At 42.8% G+C, this 27114-nt stretch overlaps 1 protein-coding gene and 1 pseudogene across 1 annotated transcript; both read right to left on the bottom strand.

Moving 5' to 3' along the window:
* Positions 1-276: 276 nt before the first annotated feature.
* On the bottom strand, positions 277-1194 carry LOC141109810 (free fatty acid receptor 3-like; annotated as a pseudogene).
* Positions 1195-24510: 23316 nt separating this feature from the next.
* LOC141109950 (free fatty acid receptor 2-like) lies at positions 24511-25485 on the bottom strand. The gene has a single exon (XM_073601205.1). The coding sequence runs from the start codon at positions 25483-25485 to the stop codon at positions 24511-24513; it is 975 nt and encodes a 324-aa protein (XP_073457306.1).
* Between the last annotated feature and the right edge of the window lie 1629 nt (positions 25486-27114).

Here is a 27114-nt window from a genome sequence, read left to right as displayed (position 1 = left end):
CAGTGCGTTACTGCAAGCTTAACGCTGTATATTTCAGTGCATTATGTGCCATTTAACACAGTTTATTTCTAAGTGTTAGTGCACGTTTAATGCAGTATATTTCAGTGTGTTACTGCAAGTTTAACGCCATATATTTCACACCATAAAACTAACAATTATATACACAGTAGTATGTAGTTCTGTATGGTCCTAAGCTGAAACTCTGATCTTTTTAGTCTCTCTCTCACATGGTGCTATACAAATTTTATAGCATCATTTTCCTAAATGCAACATTTTTTAAACGTCCACCAGTCCCTCCAAAAAGACTTTCTTAAAGGAAGTAGATGAGAAGTAGAATATGATAGTATCCAACGATGCATTGAACGTGCTTAACAGCAGAGCGTAGACTCTGCATTCTGAACTATAACCTTGGAAAAACCCCACAACATGTGATAAATTATAGGGCATGAAGCAAAGAATAAAATTAATGAGGGTGACCACCACTAGGCAGGTGGCTCTTATTTTTCTCTTTCTCTCCAATTGAGGCATGGAATAGCAGAAGACGGTGATCACAAAGAGATGAAAGAGAAGCAAATTCTCTTCTAGCCTGAACGTAAAATTTTGAGCTGCCGTGTAGAAAAGGTACTGTAGCACATCATATTGTATTTCGTCATATTATTGTGAATAATGTGCTCCACAATGTAAACAATACTGCAGTGAACAGATCCAATAAACCAGATGAAGAGGCTAGTCAGCACAGAGTAGATTGGTTTCCGGAGAAGTGTATATTTGATAGGAAAGGCAACAGCAAAATATCTCTCCACACTGATGGCCACGAGGAAAAGAGAAGTAATGTAAATGCTGCTGAAATACATAAACGTTGACAAATGGCAAAATACATATTCCACTGCATGCCAGGCGCTGCTTTCAACATGCAGAAGGGAAGAAACATCAAAAGAAGCAAATCAGAAATGGTCAAGTTGACCAGTAGGATGTCCACTGGTAGGACACCTTGCCTAAATTTTTTAATGAGCGTACACAGGGCCCTTATGTTCAGGGGAAGACCTGTTATAAGTGTGAAGATGTAGACAAGCAAAAAGAGGGCATCCTATCCTGGAAAGTAGGTCATGGTTCACTTGGAACTTAATATTGGGAAGTTTGAATTTAGTCAAGTACCTTGTTGATTTGTTTTGCTGCTTGAAGCTTCTTAAGCATACTGAAAAAAAAAAAAGAAATAATCAGGTCGTTGATAAAGGCTACAATTAATTTAAACATTTTTTTTTTTTTATGATACACATTTCTGTTGGTATATCTAGTACCTGAAATAAATCTGCCACTGCAAAGTAGAACTTAGATACTCACATCTCCTGCTCCACCAAGAAACATTTAGAAATCAACACATTCGAGAGTGTTGGATTCAGCGGCTTGATCCTCTGTTTCCTGTACTAATATAAGGTCAGTGGGAGGAACCACTAAGTTAGTGGAAACTCTCAATTTCACACATTGGGTTTTTTCTGTATTTTTAAAAAATCTACATTTTTTTTTTTGAGGCTCTGGGTTTTCTGGGGTATATTTAGGATATTTTAAAAGAGAATTATGGGTTTAAGTTAAATATATATATATATATATATATATATATATATATATATATACTCACATAGGTCCCCCTTCGGCTCTAAGACCAAGAACTGAGTGATCAAACCCTGCTGATCGATCAGTTCTCTGCTCTGTCCCTCCAGCACTCAGTGGGCTGTGGAGGAGGTGGGATCAGCTGTCTCAGGCTCTCAGCGGCACCATATGATTGGGAGCCTATGGAACAGGCTCACATTCATGTGACCATTGTGAGAGCCAATCACAGTGGTCACAAGAATAAAATGCCATGTCACTTCCTGAGCATTAAAAGAGAAGTATGGGTTTAGCTTTAGAAAAAAAAAAAAAATTATACTCACCTAGGTGGATTCAACATCAGTCCAATGCTGCATCTGTCCCCTGCCGGCTCTAAGACCGAGAACTCAGCAATCAAACACAGCTGATCACTCAGGTCCCGTCTTCAGGCTGCAGAGAGCCAGTGACTGTCAGTCATTGGCTCTCTGCTCTGCCCCTACAACGCTCACTGGAGCACTGGGTTGTGGACGGGGGGCGAGAGCGGCTTGCTCAGGCTCTCAGTGGCTCGCTGAAAGGCTGAGCCATCTGCTGGTCCAGGCATCTGGGTGGATTCCGAGCATATGGTCGGGATCCTTTAAGAGCCTGAACTGACTCTGTGACATCAGCCAAAAGGGGGCTTTAGCGGGTCACAGAAGTGCAGAACGAACTGCACTCCTGTGATCCATAGGGGAGGCACAGCCAAAAAAACTTTGGCTATACTTCTCCTTTAACATATCCATTTTTTTTTTTGTATTTGATGGTTATTTGTGCATTGCTATACATTTATTTTATTTTTATTTTTTAACTTTTGTTTCCTTCCGTGAGGAAAGCATTTTTGAATACTTCTTTTTTAATTTAAGATGGTATAGTTTACCTAATTAACATTCTTCTTTATGATCATTACTATGTACGTATCTATATAAACCATGTATGTAGACTTAGTACACCTATACTGAGCCCACTGTAATGCCTCATACACAGGATCGGACTTTCCGCTAACAAAACCGTGGATTTTTGTTCGAAGGTTGTTGGCTCAAACTTGTCTTGCATACACACGGTCACACAAATGTTGGCCAACAATTACGAACGTGGGAACGTGGTGACGTACAAAACGTATGAGGAGCCGAGATAAAGGAAGTTTAATAGCCAGTGCAGCTCCTTCTGCTTGATTCAGAGCATGCGTGAACTTTTGTGCGACGGACTTGTGTACACACAATCGGACTTTCCGACAACAAGTTTTGTTGGCAGAAAATTTGAGAACTTGCTATCAAACATTTGTTGGTGGAAAGTCAGCAAATATTCGATGGAGCATACATATAGTCGGACTTACCGACAACAAGCTCACATCCAACATTTCCTGTCGGAAAATCCGATCGTGTGTACGCGGCATAAATGTGGATGTTACAATGATAAGACAGCAGTGTGGTCACATGAGGGTTATAAATGATCTGTATAAGGTGATAACGTAAAAGCTTCATTAACAGGTGACATGAGATAGCACAACGGCCAGACCATTTTGGATGGCAGACCAAGCCAACAGCTGTGGGACTGGAATAACTTCTTCTTGCTCTAACTTGTCAAGTCTAATCATAAGCTGAGATTAGACTTTATTTAAAGCAAAATTCAACTGTATCTGAGCACCACAAACCAAAAACCCTAGATAATTAATTTTTAATATTCAGAGCATCTCCCCTATCCATCCATGTCTCCATGCTTTATTTTGTTTAGAAATCATTTTGAAATCTGATCCCACCTGCACCAGATTTTGTAGGGAACATAGGGATTTGATACATCTCCTATGGAGGTGCCCAAAGTTGCATTTTATTGGTAGAAGGTTATAGACACTCTTAACAGGGTTTTCCAGGTTCAGATTGCAGAGGAACCTAAACAATGCCTATTGGGTATATTAGATGGCCTTCCAGTTGAGGATACCTCAAGGCAGGCTATTGCTAGAGCCCTTTTTCAGGGTGATACCATCCAGCTTAGAGGTAGTAGGGGTAAAATTTGTTAAATTATGGTCTTCCTGGCTAGATATTCCAGGTCTACCCCAGGTGGAACTTGTTCTGAGCCGTATACTTTAACAGATGAGAGGCTACCAAACCATGTATTTGGAGGTTCCATAGTAATGGTTTTGAAGTGAACCCTTGTTGTCAGTGGCGGTTGCTCCATTAGGAGCGCAGGGGCGCTGCCCCCCTAATCCATATGCTCGGCCCCTAATCTCCACGCAGTGCACTGGACGCATGGATTTCGATGGGTTTTTTTTTTCTTTTTAAGCACATGATTAGAGCCAGAGGCTCAAAATCGCTTCAAAAAGGGTGGACTCGGGGCGCAGAGCATTGCGCCCTGAGCCCATCCAGTTGTGTGACATTAGCAAATTAATATCCGCGAATGTTTTCCCGCTTCTCCTCCTGGCCAATCAGGAAGTGGGTCCTAAGACCTGATTGGCCAGGAACCCTAAGACCCAATTGGCTGGGAGGAGACGCGAAACAAACCTGGCCCCAGCCTAGGATTTCTGTGTACGTTCCTAATGTAGCGGCAGGCAGGTGCCATGCCTCCTCAACAGCTATAAACCTTGAACACTAAAGCTTATTAAATAGGCACATGACCAGGGCTGCTGTTTTCTATGCTGCTGAACCTAGACGGCTTATCAAAGGGTATAAAAAAAATGTTTTGCCAAGCTTGGCCAATAGGTTGTATTCTTTGTGTAGTGCTGATATCATATTTTATGGAGGAAGGCCATTTGCATCTGTCCATGGACAAACCAACAAGCTGATGTCACCTTTAAAGGTGTACACAAATGCCCAAGTTCAGACCAGGTTGCCTACCTCATTAGGAAATAGCTACTTAAATCAGCTGTTTCAGAAGTGGATCCAATTAAAATGGGGGCCCTAGGCATGGTGGCAGCTGTGGCCCTTCATCCTTTCAATCAGTGGTCTCAAAACTGTGGCTCTGGGGTCGGAAGTGGCCCTTTGCTTGACTTTATTTATTTGGCCCTTGTGGCATAATTCCTGCCACTGACACCAACAATGGGGCACTTTTCCATCCACTGACACCAACAATGGGGCATAATTCCTTTCACTGACACCAACTATTCCCCCCCCCTAATATCAAATATTGGGCATTGTTTACTCCCACTGGGCACAGTCCGCCCCCCCCCCCCCCCCCACCCTAACGTCTGAAGGACAGTAAACTTGCCCTTTCTTTAGAAAGCTTGGACACTCCTGCTTTTGATTAAAAGTGATAAGAATTACACTAATCACAGATACGTCTCCCTATTTGTATTGCCTATATCGGCATGGTCCACTCCGTAAGACACCAAGTAATTACATGTCTATCCTTCATTATGAACTGACAGACAGCAGTACAGCTCCGACAGATTGCACTATTACTAAACTGCCCGCTACTTCAAAGCCATGCAACTGGGAAGTCGGACCCCAGCGCAACTTCAACACGACTTGCATGCGACTTCTTTAACAAAAGTCAATGCAAGTTTTACCAAAGTTGGACCAAAAGTAGTGCAGGAACCTTTTTCTAACGGGGTCCAACTTCTGATGCGACAAGTGCTCTAAAGTCGGAGATGTTGTCGCATCAGTGTGAACCGGGCCTAAGCCAAGTTAACTGCAGGAGCATACAGACTGGGCCCTAGGCTTTGGATGATCTGGCTCTGTGATTCACAGATACTCAAACTCTATATTTGAACCACAGCATCTCTAAAGTCAAATTATTACCAGTATGTTGAGCCCTCATGAAGAGACATCCACAACATGTTGGAATTTTTCCTTCAGCTATACTATGATTAACATTTTAAAGCACCTCCCATGGGGCCTTTTATTACATGAAAGCAGCCGAACTTGAATCACTGCACTGCACTTTATATATTCCACTCCATAAGAGACTTAACCCCCATGTGGGATCCAGCAACTCCAACCCATAATTCATCATCAGTTCTGAAGGCTGAAGACCACACTGTGAATTGTTTATTAGTCGTTATGTATTTTAGCTCTGAAGAAGCAGTCTAATTTTTTCACCCATCCATTTGGAATTATAAGTAGAACTATACCGTTCCAAGGCTAGCCACCGGCCACGTACCCTGTAGAGGCAGAACTGATGAGGGCTCTCCCTTACTCCTCCTGAACCCTGAGAACCAATCGATCCTCTAAAAGCCAGGAAAGACCTGCAACATCCGCCAGTCTGCAGTCAAAGTGCAGTCCCCATCTAACTAATACAGGTTATTCATTAACAGACTTTGGCACATTAGTGGTGCATCATTTTGCATTAAACAAATTATACTTCAGAATTAGCACAAAGCTCACATACAGAAAACCAAAACTGATGTGTGATCTAGCTTATACCAATGTTCCAAGATATCTTTGTTCCCATTGTGCACTATCTCCAGTATCTATAGTAATGGATTAAAGTATTGTTTTGAGTTCCATCATGTTGCTTAGAACCCTATGGCATACACCACAGAATTTGATTGCAACCAAAATTACACTGAGAGCGTATTTTGACCTTCACGGCCTAAAGTTTAAAAAAAAAAAATCATAAATGCATCACAAGTGCTAAAATCAACTTTAATTTCGATGTTTATTCATAGGCCAACTCTAGTTTCCTCCTCCCTTATATCAACCTGGAAGAGGATCAGGAGGGGTGCGCCTGTGGGAGACAACAACAAAGATAAGGTCAGCGTTGCAATGAGAGCAGTTTTTTTTTTTTAACATATAACTGTTTTTTTACTTATTTAATTAAATTATTTAATGAATTTATTATTTATTTAATCATTTCAAATGAAAAAGAGATCGGTTTCATTTAAATTCATTTATTATTTTTTTTAAACATGTTATTGTGATTTTTGTTAAATAACTTGCTGTTTTTTTTATCTATTTAATTTAATTACGGTATTTAATTTACCGGTACTTATTTATTTATTTTAAATGAAAAAGAGATCTGGGTAATTTAAATGACTTTATTAATCTGTGTTAATAATTTAAAAATAAATAAAACTTTTATAGATATATGGGGCAGCATATATGTAGTTTACATACACCCGCTGTTTCTTCCTTTGCAGTGCTTCTAAAGAATTTTATTATGCAAATGTCTCGAGCATTCACACACCTGTCACATCACCTTATTGTACCCTGTTTCCCCGAAAATAAGACCTAGCGTGATTGTCGGTGATGGCTGCAATATAAGCCCTACCCCCCAAATAAGCCCTACCCTGTTTCCCCGAAAATAAGCCCTATCCTGAATTTAAGACCTACAAGGACTTTAACTAGGGCTTATTTGGGGGGGTAGGGCTTATATTGCAGCCATCACCGACAATCACGCTAGGTCTTATTTTCAGGGAAACAGGGTATCTAATTTTTCTTTTCCTATTATGGACAGCTCCATCTAGTGGCCCTAATACAATACTTTCCTGAAATACGGCAATCAGAAAACTGCATTATGGCCACAAGGTGGAGCTGGCAATACATATACACAATATGGAGGTTTTTCTGTGACAGCTGTGCAAATGTTTGAGATATTCACACAGCAAATATTTTATAAATAGACCATTTTTTTTTTTTTTAGTGTTTGCTTACAATAGAAGTGTATGGGGGAGATTTACTAAAACTGGTGCACACAGAATCTGGAGCAATTGTGCATAGTAACCAATCAGCTTCTAACTTCAGCTTGTTCAATTAAGCTTTGACAATAAAACCTGGAAGCTGATTGGTTACTATACACAGTTACTGTACATCAGATTGTGTGTTCACCTGTTTAATAAATCTCCCCCACGAGACAGTAGGACCATTAAAAACCATTAAAAACAATGCACTCTGTTTGGCTGATATCACATTTTGGCATTTGTCTGGCAGGAAGCAGAATGGTAGTGCTGAACAACAGCACAATATGGAATAATGTGTATAATGTTAATTTGATGTAAATAAATCACTTTAGAATATATCTGAATACATTTTTTTAATTGTTAGGCTCCATGCACACTGAAGCTCATAAACGGCTGTTTTTGGGAGTTTGGGCGTTTTTTTTTTTTTTTAACAGCCCATAAACTGCCCTCTAAGTTATCCTATGTGTCCATGCAGAAATGGAAGTTTTTGGATGTTTATCAGCAGTGGAGTTTATGGGCTGTTTTCTGAACGCCATAAGATCGCGTTCAGGAGTCGTTTTTCTGACCACAAAAAATGCCAAACGCTCATAAACACTGATAAACGTCGAAAAACGCGCAAAAAACATGGATCAACAGCGTTTTTTAACGTTTTTGATCCATTGAAAAAAAAAAGCTAAAAAAACGCTAATGCAGAAAAACGCTAAAAAACGCTAATAAACGCTATTGCAAAAAAGTTAATAAACACTATAGTTATAACGTTAAAAGACTTAATGCAAAGCTACTGGCGTTTTTATAACATTATTTTAACCTCCAGTGTGCATGGAGCCTAAAATAACGTTATAAAAACTCCTGTAGCTTTGCATTGAATCTTTCAACGTTTTTTAACTTTTTTCAACTGCGTTTATTGGCATTTTTATGCATTTTTCTGCATTAGCGTTTTTTAGCATTTTTTTTTTTTTTATATTTTTTTCAATGGATCAAAAATGTTAAAAAACGCTGGTGAGCCACGTTTTTGAGCATCTATCGACGTTTATTAGCGCTTGGAGTTTTTTGTGGTCAGAAAAACGACTTCTGAAGGCGATTTTATGTCGTTCAGAAAACAGCCCATAAACTCCACTGCTGATAAACATCCAAAAACGTCCATATGTGCATGGACACATAGGATAACAAAGAGGGGAGTTTATGGGCTGTTAAAAAAAACGCCCAAACTCCCAAAAACGGCCGTTTACGAGCTTCAGTGTGCATGGAGCCTAAAGCACAGAAAGCGTTTAACCCCTGCAGCATTTTCTTTTTTTCTTTTTTGTCCCTTTGAGGAGAATCACCTTCCCTTCTTGTCCTAAAAAACAGCAGGAATTGAAAGGGAATCTTTCCAAAGTTTGGGAAATCCCCTCCAAGTGTTCACTGAAACAAGTGTCCCCCAGTGCAAAATATCTCCTCTATTCCTGTTTTGGTGTCAATGCAAAATAATGACTTTTGCTTTCAGCCCTGGTGGTAATGGTCACAAATAAAAAAAAAAGTTTCCACTTTGGATAGATGTAGCACTCTCCTAGGTAGGTGCTAGGATAGTTAGATAAATGTTAGTGTTTTGACAGGTAAATTTAGTTGTCACAAATTAAATAAATGTTGTAGTCAGTGTGGCTGGGAATTTGGTTGAGGGAAAAGCATAGTTTGGCTCACTGCTCTCAGTGAGCTGCAATTGATTAGTTAAGCTTGATCGGTGTACTCTGCTGTTGCCAGTCTGCTGGATAGCTCCCTCTGTATCCAGGCAACTTGAGAAGTTTCTGGAAGATAGGTGTGGATCTACGCAGATGGCAGCATAAATATTGATACAGCCCCAGCCTATCCCAAAGAGACCAGCTCTGAAGGCATGCTGGGAGACTGTATTTTTTCTGGGAGCTCAGGGTCTTGTCCCTGAGAGAAGGAGTCCAGTCTGAGGGAGGCACACTGTCCTCTCAGGAACAAGCTGCCATGAGGAGGCCACCTGAGGGAGGAATGCTGAGACCCGGGTGCTTAGAAGAAGCTGACTGAGGGGAGTTGTCTGCCATAGATCAGTCTGGTATCACTGGAGGGCATCTCTTAGAAGATTGGAAGGAGGCTCCATCTGTCTTTGAGCCTTATGAGTATAGGCACTGGGAAGATCTTGGGGACCTTGTTCTCTAGCTACCTCTTTGATACCTAATTATTGTCAGCGGTGGGTTAAAGGGGGACACTGGCTGGTGTCCTGAAGAGCTCTGTCCAGACACTTTACTGCTTAAAGGGACTTTGCTCTACCGGCTCTACTACTACTACTTCTACTTGAACTACAGGAAGGAGACCAAGTCCTCAGTTGTAAATAGTTCTTATTCTTGGTGTATCCCCCCACTTCCCTCATCCTCATCCAAGTTCTTCAAAAATAAAAACAATAAAAGCAACATCCCCTAGACTGGTCTTTGGAGAAAAGCATGAATGAGCTTTTTGTGTGCCTGGCTGCGGGGCTGAAGTTGGGAAGACCTGGACAGTAATTTCTGTGGCTCCTACGGGAGTATCACTACATACACTTTAAGTTAAACACTGCAATAGTCCTTGCTTCACACCTACAGGTGCATTTTCGCATGTCATGTGTAGGGCAGCCCATTCATTTTAATGGGTTGTTCTATGCACAGGAAACACAGAAAAGAAATCCTTGACTCTTTTCCAAAAATGTACTGCACCGAAACCGAACGTTTAATGCCACCATAATGTCTGCCAAAGGGCAGGACGTTTCTACGAGAGTGAAAAAAGCATGTAATTTTGGGCATGTTCCTGACATGCATAGATGTAAAGCTAGCCTAGCTCAAAATATGTGCTCACCTAAACCACACAATTCATTTTAATCATGTAAAAAAAACACAGCTCCAGGCAGCGACATTCTTCACAGTTTCACACACCGCTGCACAAGGGTGCCAACCCAGCTTCATAAACGATGCACAAAGATATGAAAGGAATACTGTGGACAGCTGCACTCCAAGATCCACCTTTATTGCTACTTGTAAAAATGGTACACAGAAACAGGGGGGGAAGGCATGAACAAGTTGACGCGTTTCAAGCTCTCCTTAACAGTTAATCATAACCCCATGAAATGCGTCAAACTGTTCATTATCATTTTACAAGATTTATATAGTGCTAATAGTTTGCACAGTACTTTACAATATAAAGGGAGACAATACAGTTATAATACAATAACATACAAGAGAGTCAAGAGGGCCCTGCTTTTAAGAACTTACAATCTAATAGGGTGGGGCATGTGGCACAAAGGTAATGACTGTGGGGAACACTTTGATGGATGAATTAAAAGTTCATGCCTTCTCCACTGTTTCTCTGTACGGTTTTTACAAGAATCAATAAATGTGGATCTTGGCGTGCAGCCGTCCAGAGTATTCCTTTCATATCACACCATTCATCGGTCCTCCTCCCTTTTCTCTATATATGTTTACGTCTTACTTTATTGTATCCTTCTATTTTATATTATAGTAATTCTGTTGCAAGAAACAAAGACCCCCCCCCCCCTGTAAAAGAAGAGTCAAAATATTATTTGCACATGGCTCCAATCTTCAACCGTTTGTGGAACCACACCAGAAAAAGAGTCTTCAGAATCCAACATTTTCGGGTCTGTCAGATGTATGCATCCCCTGCTGCACCGCAAGCTACTATATTACTATGGTTATCAAAAAAAATAAATAAATAATAATAATACTTTTTGAAAGGCTTAAAGTAGAAGTCCACCCTAACACTAAAATCCCTGCAGCTACAGACATCCACGATCTAACACTAACCTATCTAACCCTGTAAAGAAGAAATCAGTATGCATACCTTTTTTTGAAGCTGATCCAACCCGATCCCATGGTGAGCTGTCAGCCACGGCTTCGCTGAGGAGGCGGGTACAGAGGACACATACGACAACAGAAGCCCTATAGTAACTCTATGGGTGACATCACTTCCCATTCATTTCACAGCAGTTGTCGGCTGTGTCCTCTGCAGAGCTTCCGCCGCTGGAGACCGGACCGGGCTATTACAGGGCTAGATAGGTTAGTGTTACATCGTGGATGCCTGTAGAGGCAGGGATTTTAGTTTTAGGGTGGACCTACACTTTAAGGTCCCAATCTCATATGCATACACATATACTAGGGACAATTCAGACAGAAGCCAGTTAACCTACCAGCATGTCTATAGAGTGTAGAAAGAAATTGGAGTATCCTCGGAAAAACCCACACAAGCACAGGCAGAACATTCAAACTCTATGCAGATGATGTTCTGGCCAGGGTTCAAAGCCAGGACCTCAATTCTGCAAAACAGAAGTGCTAACCATTAAGCCACATATATAATTGTTTCACAAACCATTTTGTAATGGAATGCTATTAAAGTGGAAACTTGGATTACGAGCATAATCCATTCCAGGAGAATGCTTGTAATCCAAAAGCGAGTTTCCCCATAGAAGTCAATGCAAACGAAGATCATTAGTTCCACATTGACTTCTATTGCATGCAATACCGCATGTGGCCAGAGATGGTACTGCACACCGAAGAGGCTTGAATCCTGCTTGTTTTGCAAGACAACACTCGCAAACCGAGTCAGGATTAAAAAAAAGTAATAGCTCGTATTGCGAAACACTCATTAACCGCGTTACTTGCAATCCAAGGTTCCACTATACAAATGACCTTTTCATTTCAAAATAGAGATGCTATGATTTCCTAAAGCTAGCCAAAAAAATCAGATGTTGCTTTCTTTTATCTATGATGACATTGGAGGTTAAACCTCATGCTCAGAGTGGCATTAGGAAACTCATTTCTGAAATTAGATTACAACACAGATCTGAGTTGACACTTCAGGCAGCTATGAAATCATTCAGATTGTCCCTAACTGACTATGTTCATTTATCAGGGGATGGGATAGGGAAGCGGACTGCCCCTTTAATGCCCTCCCTGTGGTGGGCTTACACAAACCCCTAGAGCAGTGGTTCTCAGCCTTACTGAGGCCAAGGCCTGGTAACCTGTGGAGTCCGAGGATTTTCTAGGGGCTTAGGGCACCTGGTGGGAGGTTGTGGGACATGGTGGACAACTAATGGAGGTTGGCTAGCATTATTGGAGCTGGGAGGGACTATGGGAGGTTATGGGATCTGCAGCTGGTTGAGGGCCTGGAAGTTTGTGTGAAATTGAAGGACACAGTGGGCCAGTATGTAAGGATGAATTATTATTATTATTATTATTCTACGCGATTTTATGCAGCTTATGCAGCGCTTTACAATGTATAGGGGGACAACACAATTACAGTACAGTTCAATACAAAAGGTACAGGAGGGCCCTGCTCGTAGAACTTACATTCTAAAGGGAGGGGGTGGTGGTACAAAAGGTAATAGCTGAAGAGAATGATTTGATGGGGGTGGCTCGGGGATAGTTGTTATGTGGGTGTGGGATAGGCTTCCCTGAATAAATGAGTTTTCAGGGATTTTCTAAAGGTGGACAGGGTAGGGGCTGATCGGACATACTAAGGCACGGAGTTCCAGAGGATGGGAGAGGCTCTGGAGAAGTCCTGAAGGCGAGCATGGGAGGAGTTAACAAGGGAGCTAGAGAGCAGGAGGTCCTGGGAGGAGCGGAGGCGATATCTGCAGATGAGGTTGGTGATGTAGATGGGGGCAATGTTGTGAATGGCCTTGTATGTTATGGTTAGCAATTTGAATTTTACACGTTGGGGTAGGGGAAGCCAATGAGGAGATTGGCAGAGAGGGGAGGCAGTCACGGATCGATTAGTGAGGTGTATTAGTCTAGCAGCAGCATTAACAATAGACTGAAGGGGGGATAGCCTGCTTAAGGGTAAGCCATTAAGGAGAGAGTTGCAATAGTCAAGGCGGGAAATAATCAAGGAGTGAATAAGTTGCTTTGTGGTGTCATTAGTCAGGAAGGGTCGAATTCTGGAGATGTTGCGGAGGTTAAGGCGGCAGGATTTAGCCAGTGATTGGATATGGGGCCTGAAGGAGAGGTCAGAGTCAAGGATTACACCCAGGACCCTGGCATGTGTGGAGGGACCAATGGTTGTGTTGTTGATATTAATGGTGAAGTCACGGGGGGGGCATGAAGGAGGAAATATAACAAGCTAAGTTTTAGAAAGATTAAGTTTAAGGAAGTGGTGTGACATCCTTACCAATATGTAAGTTTGAGATCCGTGAGGAGATCGAGGGGGTGAGTTGAGGAGTGGAGAGATAGATCTGGGTGTCATTGGCATAGAGGTGGTATTGGAAGCCATAGGAGGTTATCAACTGGCCCAGGGAAGAGGTATAGAGTGAGAATAGGAGACGCCCAAGGAATGGAGCCTTGGGGTACCCCAACAGAAAGAGGAAGGGGAGCGGAGGAGATGGAGTTGTAAGTGACCCTGAAAGTGCGCTGAGATAGGTAGGAGGAAAACCAGGATAATGCAGAGTCACGGAGGCCAAGGGAGTGTAGTTTGCTGAGGAGGAGCAGGTGGTCAACTGTGTCAAAGGATGAATGGGAGGTTGACTGGCGTTAAGGGAGCTGAGAGGCAATGTGGGAGTTTAGAGGATCTGCAGCTGGCCAGAGGCCCTGGAGGCTTGGGTCATGGTGAGCCACTTTGGGAGGTTGGTTGGCATTATGGGATCTGGGAGGAACTGTGGGATGTCATGGGATCTGCAGCTGGTTGAGGACCTGGAAGGTTGATGGAAATTGAGGGACATGGTGGGTCATTATGGGACACTGGGTGGCATTATGGGAGCTGGGAGGCACTGTGGGAGGTTAGGGGATCTACAGCTGGTTGGAGACCCGAGAGGTTGTGGGAATTTGAGGGGCACAGTGGGCAACTATGGGAGGTTGGCTGGCATTATGGTAACCAAGAAGCACCATGGGAGGCTAGGGGATCTGAAACTGGCCAGAGGCCCAGGAGGTTTGGGACATGATGGACCACTATGGGAGGTTGAGTGGCCTTATGGGAGCTGGGAGGAACTATGGGAGGTTATGGGATCGAGCTGGGAGTCACTGTGGGAGTTTAGGGGATCTACAGTTGGCTGGAGGCCCAAGAGGTTGTGGGAGTCTGTGGGGCAACTATGGTAGGTTTGCTGGCAATATGGCAGCTGAGAGGCACGTGGGAGGTTAGGGAATCTGCAGCTGGTCAGAGGCCCAGGAGGATTGGGGCACAATGGGCCACTATGGGAGGTGGGGAGGCATTATAGTTACTGGGAGGAACTGTAGGAGGTTATGGGATCTGCAGCTGGTTAAGAGACTGGAAGGTTGTGAGAAATTGCGGGACACAGTGAGCCATAATGTGTGACTGGGTGACAAAGCTGGGAGGCACTACAGGAGGTTAAAGGATCTGCAGCTGGCCAGGGGCCTGACAGTGAGCCATGGCCTGGTGGCTGAGAACCACTGCCATAGACTAAACGAGTATTTACCCTTGCAGTGTAGGGGGATCCCCGCTGCAAGTGTGCTCAAAGTTGGGCTTGAAAGCTTTTGGCTTGACAGCAAGGGCTTGATCACACCAGCAGCATTGGTCTATGTTGTCCAATGCAGTCTAAACTCAAGAACAAAATGGACATAATGGTCTTTTTTGCAGTGTGTTCCAATGCACTGTAACATATGCATGTAACGTGTACACAGTAATTCCATAAAGTAAAACGAAAATGTATATTTTTTTTAAATGCAACGCAACACATATACAAGACACATTGTAGCACATCACAACTTAAAAACCCATACACCTTGATGTGAACAATCCCATAGGACTGATTACTGTGCTGGCAATATATTCTATTAGATATACTGTATAAGCTTCCTGAGATACAAGATAACAAGCATGTCAGTGCAGTAAAGCATGGGGTGTTTGACGTTTGTGATTTAGCACTTGCGAGAGATACTTCCTCTACAGATAGGAAGACAGGAAATAAACTTTATTTCAACTTCAAATCTCAAGAAACAATAATATATTATATCACAGAGAAACTGGGGATTTCCAGTAACTGGGGAATCCCTGCATGTTATGTGTGTTGAATAGATAACATATGTCGTCAGCACACCCACAAGCTTGTCCCAAGGGAAAAGCTCCTTTTTATTGTATTATCACATAGATAAGATTGCTTAGCCATGTAAACATGCAATAAAATGTATGAATATTACAAGAAGATTGTAAAAAATGGCAGTTGGCATGACGGATTATATTTAAAAGCAAAGGATGGTATAAATGTAGCGCTAAACCATAGACATTAAATAATGTGACCAAATAATGTATAAAAGTGATAAGAACTAAATAGTGAATATCAGTCCCAAAAATAAGTACAACAAAGCATATGAAAAATGGGTGAAAACACAAATAAGGAAGTACCAAAGGTGAAAAAATCTTGTGGAAAACATAAAAAGTCCCCCGCAGAAAATGGTTGTTCAGAAGTGGGATACAGAGGCCTCAGCAAGCATATAAAACTTCAGGGATAGTGTGTCCTCCACCCAAGGTAAGGGATGTATACTCCTATGCCCCGTACACACGATTGAAAATTCCGCCAGCAAAAGTCCGATGTGAGCTTTTGGTCGGAAATTCCGACCGTGTGTATGCAGAATTACCGCCAGCAAAAGATTGAGAGCAGATTCTCAATTTTTCGGTCGGAAAAAGTTCTGATCGTAAATTACGATCGTCTGTACCAATTCCGATGCGCAAAATTCCTACACATGCTCGGAAACAATTCGACTCATGCTCGGAAGCATTGAACTTCATTTTCTCGGCTCGTCGTAGTGTTGTACTTCACAGTGTTCTTGGCGGTCGAAAGTTCAGAGAACTTTTGTGTGACCGTGTGTATGCAAGCCAAGCTGGAGCGGAATTCCGTTGGAAAAACCATCCAAGATTTTTCCGACGGAAATTCTGCTCGTGTGTACGGGGCATTAACGGAACAGGTGGACTCGAATGTCAGCGACAATAAGTCAACAAGGCAAGGCTTGTGATGTTCAAGAGGACAATGACTTTCTAAGTCTCTGGCAAGAAAGAGCATATGGAGGAAATGGGAGGGTCTAGTTGGACTGAACTAGCTAGCACTAGAGGAGGGGAGGATAGAGGGAGAAGACAAAATCCCGTAGTAAACAAGTTTTAGTTGCCTAAAAATGTCTCTAGATGTCAGCATATTACTGAAAAATAATAACCTGTTGCAGTTCAGTACAACACAGAAAATGATATGTAAGTGGGACGGAACATAGGGTTCCTGTAATCCATAGTCTGTTCAGCTCAGGCAAGATTAATCTGTGCCGTGATTGGAAGGGGGTGTTTGCTAGAGGCAGGCTGTGATTGGAAGGGGGTGTGTGCCAGAGGCAGGCTGTGATTGGAAGGGGGCATGTGCCAGAGGCAGACAGTGATTAGAAGGGGGTGTGTGCCAGAGGCAGACTGCGGTTGGAAGGTTGTGTGTGCCAGAGGCAGGCTGTGATTGGAAGGGGGTGTGTGCCAAAGACAAACTGTTTTTGGAAGGGGGCGTGTGCCAGAGGCAGGCTGTGATTGGAAGGGGGCGTGTGCCAGAGGCAGGCGGTGATTGGAAGGGGGCGTGTGCCAGAGGCAGGCTGTGATTGGAAGGGGGTGTGTGCCAGAGGCAGGCTGTGGCTGGGAGGGGGTGTGTGCCAGAGGCAGGCTGTGATTGGAAGGGGGCGTGTGCCAGAGGCAGACTGTGATTGGAAGGGGGTGTGTGCCAGAGGCAGGCGGTGATTGGAAGGGGGTGTGTGTCAGAGGCAGGCTGTGATTGGAAGGGGGTGTGTGTCAGAGGCAGGCTGTGGCTGGGAGGGGGTGTGTGCCAGAGGCAGGCTGTGATTGGAAGGGGGTGTGTGCCAGAAGCATGATGTTAATTGGAAGGGGGTGTGTGCCAGAGGCAGGCTGTGATTGGAAGGGGGTGTGTGTCAGAGGCAGGCTGTGATTGGAAGGGGGTGTGTGCCAGAGGCAGGCTGTGATTGGAAGGGGGTGTGTGCCAGAGGCAGGCTGTGATTGGAAGGGGGTGTGTGCCAGAGGCAGGCTGTGATTGGAAGGGGGTGTGTGCCAGAGGCAGGCTGTGATTGGAAGGGGGTGTGTGCCAGAGACAGACTGTGATTGGAAGGGGGTGTGTGCCAGAGGCAGACTGTGATTGGAAGGGGGTGTGTGCCAGAGGCAGACTGTGATTGGAAGGGGGTGTGTGCCAGAGGCAGACTGTGATTGGAAGGGGGTGTGTGCCAGAGGCAGACTGTGATTGGAAGGGGGTGTGTGCCAGAGGCAGACTGTGGCTGGGAGGGGGTGTGTGCCAGAGGCAGACTGTGATTAGAAGGGGGTGTGTGCCAGAGGCAGACTGTGATTGGAAGGGGGCGTGTGCCAGAGACAGACTGTGGCTGGGAGGGGGTGCGTGTGCCAGAGACAAACTGTGATTGGAAGGGGGTGTGTGCCAGAGGCAGACTGTGTTTGGAAGGGGGTGTGTGTGCCAGAGACAGACTGTGATTGGAAGGGGGTGTGTGCCAGAGGCAGACTGTGATTGGAAGGGGGTGTGTGCCAGAGGCAGACTGTGATTGGAAGGGGTGTGTGCCAGAGACAGACTGTGATTGGAAGGGGGTGTGTGCCAGAGGCAGACTGTGATTGGAAGGGGGTGTGTGCCAGAGGCAGACTGTGATTGGAAGGGGGTGTGTGCCAGAGGCAGACTGTGATTGGAAGGGGGTGTGTGCCAGAGGCAGACTGTGATTGGAAGGGGGTGTGTGCCAGAGGCAGACTGTGATTGGAAGGGGGTGTGTGCCAGAGGCAGACTGTGATTGGAAGGGGGTGTGTGCCAGAGGCAGACTGTGATTGGAAGGGGGTGTGTGCCAGAGGCAGGCTGTGTTTTTTATAGCGCAAAAAATAAAAACCGCAGAGGTGATCAAATACCACCAATTGTCAGTTACGCAGTGCCATATCGCAAAAAAATGGCCTGGTCAGGAAGTGGTTAAAATTAATGTTATTCCAAATTGTAATGATTTAGGACAATATTTTTTTTATTATTTTTTTTTTTTTAGCTCTGTAATTTAATCAGACACACACTACAATAGCAATGATTTGTCCCAAAACTTTACTGACAAAGATAAAGATGTACAGGAATATTTAACAGAACTTGATCACATGATCACAATTGTTTCCTCGTCATCTGAAAAGAAGGGGGTGGGGATGGTAGTAGAAGATATAGCCTGCTCCTTCCTTAGGTAATAAAAGGACTTTGTCCTCTATATATATTGCTCATCGCCCGTTCTGGAAATTGCAATTTCAGGCATAGATTTTCACTGACTTGACATAACAAATTAGCAACAGACCATTAAACAAGTGCTCTGTGTATGATCTACAGGGATTGATGGAGGGGGCAATGACACTGAGGGTAAAGAGCAGGTAGAATGCTGTGATGACACGACAAGTGGGGGATGGAGGTGTAGGGAAGGTAAAAATTAGGGAAAGAGGGAGAGAAGGAGGGAAGGGAGAAGAAAAATAGGGGAGAAGGAAAGTAGGGAAGTCAGGAAGGAAGGAAGGAAGGAAGTGGGGAAGGGAAAGAAGGACGGAAGGAAGAAAGGAAGGAAGGATGTAAGGAAGGAAAGAAGAAAGGCAGAAAAGAGAGAAGAAATGGGGTAAGGAAGGATGGAGGGAAGATGGGAGAAAATAAAAGAGGAGTGATATAAGGCAGAAATAAAAGATACAATGGAGTATAGCAGGAAGGAAGAAGGAAAAAAAGAAGAGAGGAAAGAAAGAAGCAAGGATGGAGGGGGAGAGAATAAAAAGTAATGGGGTAGAGGAGGAAGCGCAGAGAGGATGAAGGAATAACGAAGGAAGGAGGAGGGAGGGAAGGGAGAAGGGTGTGCTGATAGAACATGAAGCCAGGAAAGAAGGAGGGAGAAAATGCAGGCTATAGGAATAAAAGGATGGTAGAAAGGGAAGGAAGAAGAAAAGGAGGAGGGAAGGAAGTACTGATGGAAAGAATGAAGGAAGGAAATAATGGAAGGAAAGCAGGGAAGGGAGGGAGGAAGGACAGAAAGGAGAGAGGGGAGAAAAAAGGAAGGAAAGAGGAAAAGAAGGTATGGCAGAAGGAAGAGAGAAGATAAGGAAAGCTAGAAGGAAGGAAAAGGGGAAGAATGAATAAAAGTTGAAGGAAGGCACAAGAGATGGAAGATGGAAAGGGGAGAAGAAAGGGGGGTATCAAGGGAAGAAAAGAAGAAGGGAAGAAAGAAGAGAGGAAAGAAAGAAGCAAAAAAGTATAGAGAAAGGAAGTAAAGGTAGAGAAGGATAGAGAGGGGGAGGAAGAATGAATGAAGGAAGAAGGAGGTAAGGAAAGAGGGAGGGAGGGAAGAAGAGCAGGAAGGAAGGACGGAAGGAAGGAAGGACGGAAGGAAGGAAGGAAGGAAGGAAGGAAGGAAGGAAGGAAGGAAGGAAGGAAGGAAGGAAGAAAGGAAAGAAGGAAGGGAAAATGAAAGAAAGACAGACACAAGGGAAGTAAAGGAAGGAAAGAAGGGAGAATGAATGAAAGGCAGACAAGAAGGAAAGGGAATGGAAGGGAAGGGAAGGAAGGAAGGAAGGAAGGAAGGAAGGAAGGAAGGAAGGAAGGAAGGAAGGAAGGAAGGAAGGAAGGAAGGAAGGAAGGAAGGAAGGAAAAGTGAAAGAAAGACAGACATGCGGGAAGGAAGAACAGAAGAAAGGAGGAAGGGAGGAGAGCAGAGATGAGAGACTGAAGGAAGGAAAAAGGGAAAGAAGGCATAAAAGGGAGAAGGAACTAGGGGGAGGGGGTGGAAGGAAGGAGGAAAAAAAGAAGAAAGGAGAAGGAAAAGAAGGATGAAAGAGAGAGAAAAAAGATGAAAGGAATAGAGAAGAATGGACAGAGAGAAGGAATGAAAAATAAAGGAAGAAATGAAAGAGGGAAGGGAGAGGAGAAGAGGATGACTAAAGAGGAGATTTAATGATAGAGAAGAGAGGAAGAGGGACAGGATGGATTGTTTAAAATTAAAACAGCTTACCCCTTATCAATGCAATAGGGGTTATTTACTAAAGGCAAATCCACTTTGCACTACAAGTGCACTGCAAGTGCAGACGCTGTAGATCCGAGGGGGACATGCATAAAAAATAAAAAAACAGCATTTTAGCTTGCACATGATTGGATGATGAAATCAGCAGAGCTTCCCCTCACTTCAGATCTACCCCTCAGATCTACAGCGACTGCACTTCCAAGTACACTTGTAGTGCAAAGTGGATTTGCCTTTAGTAAATCCACACCATTATATTTTTAGAAAAACTGACACTGCTCACTGTGCATTGGCTACTTTTTCCCCATTTATAATCTTGCTCAAAATCTATCTTTCATAATCTGTCATTAAAGTACATATATAAGCAAAATATTTTTATATACATTTTCTATATATTGAAATCATTAAAAATAGCTGCGTAGTCTGTACATTAAAATGTGATATCTTTATAATTCCTATTTACAATTTACAGTCACACCTTATAAAATAAGATAATAACATTTAAAATCAATACATTAGACATTTCCTGCTTAATCTGTTATTAACACAAAGCAAACCACCCAATGACTGCCAGTGAGACTTTGGCCTGATGCCTGCAGAGCCATCAAAGTGATATCGATTGACAAATAAAACTGTTGCATATTGATTATCACTTTCACTAGTATTAGTTATTATTTCACTTTCATTAGGTGGCTTTATTATGTTTTATTACATTTCAGATAACTTCTGCAGTCATGCATGTCTAAAATATTACAACTGATTCTAATCGTATAGGATAATTATGTAAACCCAGTTGCTTAAACAGGGAGACAAGCTTTAATGTGTTATGTCAGTTCAAACGTCATTTTTTTTGCTTTGAAATCTGCAAGGTAATAAAAATAATCCCTTGAGATCCTGCCACGAAGCTCCATCTTCAGGCATTTCCTTTTACAAAGTCACAACTCTTCGTCCCTGTCTTCCAATTGTGTTAGTTTCAGTTTATTTCTTTTTAATGTACTATTTGTTTTTGTAGCCACCCTGCAGGGGTGTTTTTAGCACTTAAAGTGTTACTAAACCCACAACAGTAAAATCTGTCTGTATATGCAATAAAGCACGCTTGTTACACTCACTGTGGAACCTAAGGGGTTAATCCTCTGCATTGTGTATAAACACTGTTTGATTTTGTCTTCTCTGATCCTCCTCTTCTTCCACTGTCTCAACAACAACAAAAAAAATAACCTGATATTTACAGAGCCAGAGGATGGGCTGCACATGCTCAGTTTGGTGTGTATTGCTAGAGAGTTTTTATTTTCTTTGGGGGGGATGCATGTGATCAACACAGGGCCAATCAGCACTGTCCAGACATGTCCAGACAGAGGGTCAGGGGAGAATGAAAACTCTTCCTACAAGGTTTACTGGGAACTGATAGAAGTCACAAGACTGCTATATACTATATACTATATATAAATAAGGTATTTATCAGTTTATATTTACTAAAATAATTGCATTTCCATGTTCTGTGTACTGTGGGAGACCAGATATAGTGACTGCGGGCTCCTGGGTTTAGTAACACTTTAAATCATAGGCATTCAACCTGTGGCCCTACAGCTGTTGCAAAACTACAAGTCCCATCATGTCTCTGCCTTTGGGGGTCATGCTTGTAATTGTCAGCCACTTGCAGTGCCTCTTGAGAGTTGTAGCTCTGCAACAGCTGGAGGGCCACAGGTTGAGCACCCATGCTTTAAATAAGTCCAGTCTGTCTAGTGCAGGGTTTCTCAACTAGGGTATGGCCGTCCCCATGTGACAGCATACCTCAGAACTTTTTGAGAAAGGAATGAGGGACACCTATCAGCAAAAGTATGCAGGCATAGGACACACCCCTTGTCACGCCCCCTTAAAGGAGAATTGTATCAAATAAACAAGATTGGTTAAACCCACAAGTGCTTTTTTTTACCACTACTATTCCTTTATATTGGATTTTGGAATTTACAAAACCAGAAATTAGAAATCAGATGAAAGATTTAGCCCTGGAAAACACTTTTTGATAGATAAAAAGTGTATTTTAAATATATCTATATAGATCAGACCAAAATGAGGGACAAATGAGGAGGAATGAGGGACAGAGGGACATTGCTCCAAATCAGGGACAGTCCCACAAAATCAGGGACATTTGGGAGCTATGTAACAGAAGTAGACTGTATTTTTCAGGCTTGAGCCCCCCGTTCACATCGGCCTGATTTGGAGCCTATTGCTGGAAATAAGAGCGTCCCCGAATTTGTGGCACTGCACCGATTTCCAAAAGTAGTTCCTGCATTACTTTTGTCGACTTCGGGGGCTTTCAATAGGCATCTGTGCATGAACCCGCACAGATGTCTTTCAAGTCGCCCCTGAAGTCAGATTGAAAAGCGGCTTTGAAATCATGCGAGTTCAGGTGAACTTGCACAATTTCAAAGCCGTGTTCAGTGTGAACAAGGGCTGATAATGGTTTAAATGCAAAACATTGTAGCCACTCTGCCTTAAGCGGAAGGTTTAACCCTTCCTCACTCTATCCAAGACAGAGAAAAAAAGTTTTGACTAGAGAATTACTTTAACCTCTTGCCGACCAGCCGCCGTCATTATACCACGGCGGGTCGGCACGATCCCGCGAGCCGTCGTAGCTGTACGTCGGCTCCTTTAAGTGGGATAGCAGGCGTGCGCCCGCTGCACTGCGGGGGTGCCGATGCTCGTGGCCGACGTTTGCAATGACCGCCGGCCACGAGCGATCGTGAGCACGAGAGGCAGAACAGGGACATGTGTGTGTGTAAACACACAAATCCCTGTTCTGTTCTGTGAGGAGAGACAGATCATGAGTTCCTAATAACTACAAATCACGATCTGTCATTTCCTCTAGGTGAGTCCCCTCCCCCTACAGTTAGAAACACACACAGGGAACACAGTTAACCCCTTGATCACCCCCTAGTGTTAACCCCTTCTCTGCCAGTGACATTTTTACAGTAATCAGTGCATTTTTATAGCACTGATCGCTGTAAAAATGCCAATGGTCTCAAAAATGTGTAAAAAGTGTCCGATGTGTCCGCCATAATGTCGCAGTCCCGATAAAAATTGCAGATCGCCGCCATTAATTGTAAAAAAAAATTATAATAAAAATGCTATAAATCTATCCCTTATTTTGTAGACGCTATAACTTTTGCGCAAACCAATCAATATATGCTTATTCCGATTTTTTTACCAAAAATATGTAGAAGTATACATATCGGCCTAAACTGTGAAAAACATATATTTTTTTTTAAAAATGGGGATATATAATATAGCAAAAATTACAAAATATTGTGTTTTTTTTCAAAATTTTTGCTCTTTTTTTTGTTTATAGTGCAAAAAATAAAAACCGCAGAGATGATCAAATACCACCAAAAGAAAGTTCTTTTTGTGGGAAAAAAACGACGTCAATTTTGTTTGGGTGCAGCGTCGCACGACCGAGCAATTGTCTGTTAAAGGGACGCAGTGCCGAAACACAAAAAATGGCCTAGTCATTCAGCAGCCAAATCTTCCGGGGCTGAAATGGTTAAAGAATGCTTTCTACTGAAAGGAATGCATAAGCTAACCTCTTCTTCTGAAAATCTGATAGATATAATGTTTTAATGCAAGTCATTAATACACGTATAATTATAGGGAAATATTTTCCTGAACTGCGGTTTGCAACGGTGACCTTGAAATTATGAGCAGCCAGGAAAGCAGGTCAACAAAGGGGGTCTACTGTCTTTAGTTCGTTCAGTACAGGAACCTAAAGTGACATTGATGTTTCTAAAATACTACTGCTAGCACATAACAAGTAGCTCCTGGTATCTGTCTGCCAATTCAAATTAGTTTTTGAGAACTCAGGAGCCCCAAATCCTGGAAACATTCTACCATGGATATACTGACCAGCCTGGTTGAGAAGCTGATCCTGCCTCATTTTGCCTTCTATAGAGTGTTTCATTGGCCACTGAGCTTGCCCATCATAAAGATAGATTGACCTGGCTCTATCATGGCCAAGCCTAGTAGCCAATAGTGGTGGTATCAGTTTACTAATGTCCCGTTCCGGATTAATAAAATATTCTGAATCTGAAGCTTAGGTACACTTTCAGACAGAATTGAATTTTATAAAACAATAAAGCTCTTAAGAATAGCCACAAGCCCTTAAAGAAAAATGTGTTGAGGAAAATTCTATTTTTTATGTTTCCAAATGGTTTCCAACCAATTTTGAGTAGTTAAAACTGAACGTTGCTGAAAATAAAAATAAAATATTTACTTTTATCCACTGGGCTCTGTAGTAATAATATCTACCCATCCAATCTATAGATCTGAACATATAGTTATTATAGGTGGTGTCTTTGCATGGTCTGGAGATTCCTTTCCAAAAACAGATGAAAGCTTCCTCTTTGACATGCTGTATTTTTGCTGCAAAGACTTCCAGGCTTGGTAAAATCCTTTATCGACTGTCGATGACAAGAAGTAGAAGATGAGGGGGTCCAGAAAGGCATTGCAAGTGCTGGGCAGTAGTGCCGCTTGGCGCCACCACACACTCTCATGAGTAACGAAGCCCACTATATGCGAAATATTATAAGGGGCAAAGCATACTATGAAGACAGTCACAGTTGTGACTGCGACTCGAATGGCTTTCTTCTTGTGCTTGGCATGCAAGTAGCATTTCATCAGTATCTGAATACAACGAGTATAGCAAAATATGGTAATACCCAGAGGAAGGAAGAAAAGGACAATTGAATACTCCAATCTTGCTGGCACGATCAACTTCAACTGACTAGAAGTAAAATTTTCATAACAGACCACTTTATTGTCTACTTGGTAAAGATACATTTCAATATTGCCTTTTTGGGTGGTCTCCAAGACGAACACAAAAGACACATGGAGAAACACAAGGGCCCACAGGATAATGCAAATGAAGAAAGAATATATGGGTCTCTTGTAGATCTTGTACTTAATTGGGAAAGCGGCACTCAGGTACCGACCAACGCTTACTGCAGTGAGGAACAAAACACTTGCGTAGATCGTGCTGTAGTGGACGAAGTTGTACATTGGACATAAGATCTCTGGAAGGGTCCATCCAGATAAGAAAGTTTCCATAATTTTTATGGGTAAAAACATTATAAACACAAGGTCGGAGATGCAAAGGTTAATCATGTAGATGAGATTTGGGGTCATCCGGTTTTGGGCCTTCTTGCAGAAAATGTAAAAGACTAGAAGATTGGAAGGCAGTCCCAAAAACATGGTCATGATGTAAACTGCCAGAGATAGGGTGTCCAGGCCCATCTTATAGGTGTCAACGGAGGGCCAAGGAATCCTTAAATGAAGACATCTTTCCTTTGATTAGCTTGCAAACCTACGATGTCAAATATAAAAACCAAATCCCAAGAAGAGTTAGACCTTCAACAAGACCTCTTCAGCCTTTGAACAGGATACTTCTGTTGGTCTTTCCAGGGCAGAGCTGAGAGTGCTTACAACTCTACGCCAAACAGAATCTGTGATAAGTTGAACAGTCAACTCTAAGCCAAGTATTAAACATCTGGATTGAAGCCAAACCATCCTTTTATTTTTCTCTCTTAAATGCATGGGAAATGGTCCATGAAGATTGATAATCTCCGCTAATGATTCTTCCGACAAGCTCATGTATCAAGTCGCCCTTGACTAATGGCCAATAAAACAATAAATACAAAACTGATTCTATAACATGGCTTTGGAACACTGACAATAAATTGATAAGCTGTGGTGATTTTTATAGAGTTGTAGGGGAAAACAACAGTTAGTTGTACTGGATGGAGAAAGTATTAGCTGGTACAGGATCACGTGCACAGGAAGGGCTATTTGGATACTTGTAAACTGTTGCTAGGAGAGCATTGCTTAAAGCTATAGCAGACACTGGACAGCTAATGGAGCAAACTGATACCAATTATGTGAAGTAAATCTATAGTGCTTGTGTATAAGTTGATGAATAAGAGGAGATATTACCAATATAGTAGGCTTAGGCTGAAACCTAGGGTGTCCTGAAATGACACTCAAAAGTAAAGGTATATATAATGTGTATATAGTGTATACATATGGTGTAAAATATAACAATCCAATCCCAAAAAGAGTTAGGCTGGCCATAGATGGATCAAAATTCTGCTGGTTCAGCAGGGACTGGCCAAATTTATGTATGGCCATCCTCATTCAACAGAAGTCAGTCGTATTTTTCAAGTTTGATAATGGTTTGAATGCAAATTATTGTAGCCAACCTGCCTTAAGCAGGAGTGTTTTTAGCACTCAAACGATATGCTTTGTCTTTACTTGGTCTTGCTTACGTCCAATCTGACTGTCTACTGGCTGCTGCTGGGAGCGTCCCTGGCAATAAAGAGGGAAGGCGCATTAGGTCAGGTTTATGAATATTTATGTCTACCCTAGCCAACCACTAAGATGTTTATTGTCAGAGGTACATGCTGGGGAAAGATATAAATGTTTGACTTGTGAAGGCGTCACCAACCCCCATGCCCCCCTCCTGGGCCAAAGCCTGGAGGAGGGTGTGTTTTAATTCTGCTGTATTCCTAGGCCTTCTGTCTACAGAGAGCTTAACTGTGCTGTAAAGAATGGACCTGGATTTTACTGCAAAATCTGGCCTCACCGATGTGGAGGGAAGCTGGTCCTAAGATGGCATGCCAGAGGAGCGACTTTGCTGCTGGTGGTGTGTGAAGCTGGAACCTCACAGGGTGACTAGTATCTCATCTAGGAGGAAGAATGGAGCCATTCAATCGCTGCTAAAGGTACTGCAAATTACAGAATGCTGGTTATGGCTTGAAGACCCTTATACTGTATAGCGAAGAGTTGGAGTCTGTATAGAGCCATGGTTATATGGTACCCCAAGGACCAGTGACACAGCCTTGGGGTAAATACTTGTCCACCCTGCTA

This window comes from Aquarana catesbeiana, linkage group LG10 (genome assembly GCF_042186555.1).
Source record: "Aquarana catesbeiana isolate 2022-GZ linkage group LG10, ASM4218655v1, whole genome shotgun sequence".
Lineage (NCBI taxonomy): Eukaryota > Metazoa > Chordata > Amphibia > Anura > Ranidae > Aquarana > Aquarana catesbeiana.
The sequence above is the reverse complement of the archived record's forward strand: the minus strand, read 5'-3'. Positions and strand labels throughout refer to the sequence as shown.

Coding starts and splice junctions, on each gene's coding strand:
- LOC141109950 (XM_073601205.1), bottom strand. CDS start 25,485: ATGGGCCTGGACACCCTATCTCTGGCAGTTTACATCATGACCATGTTT.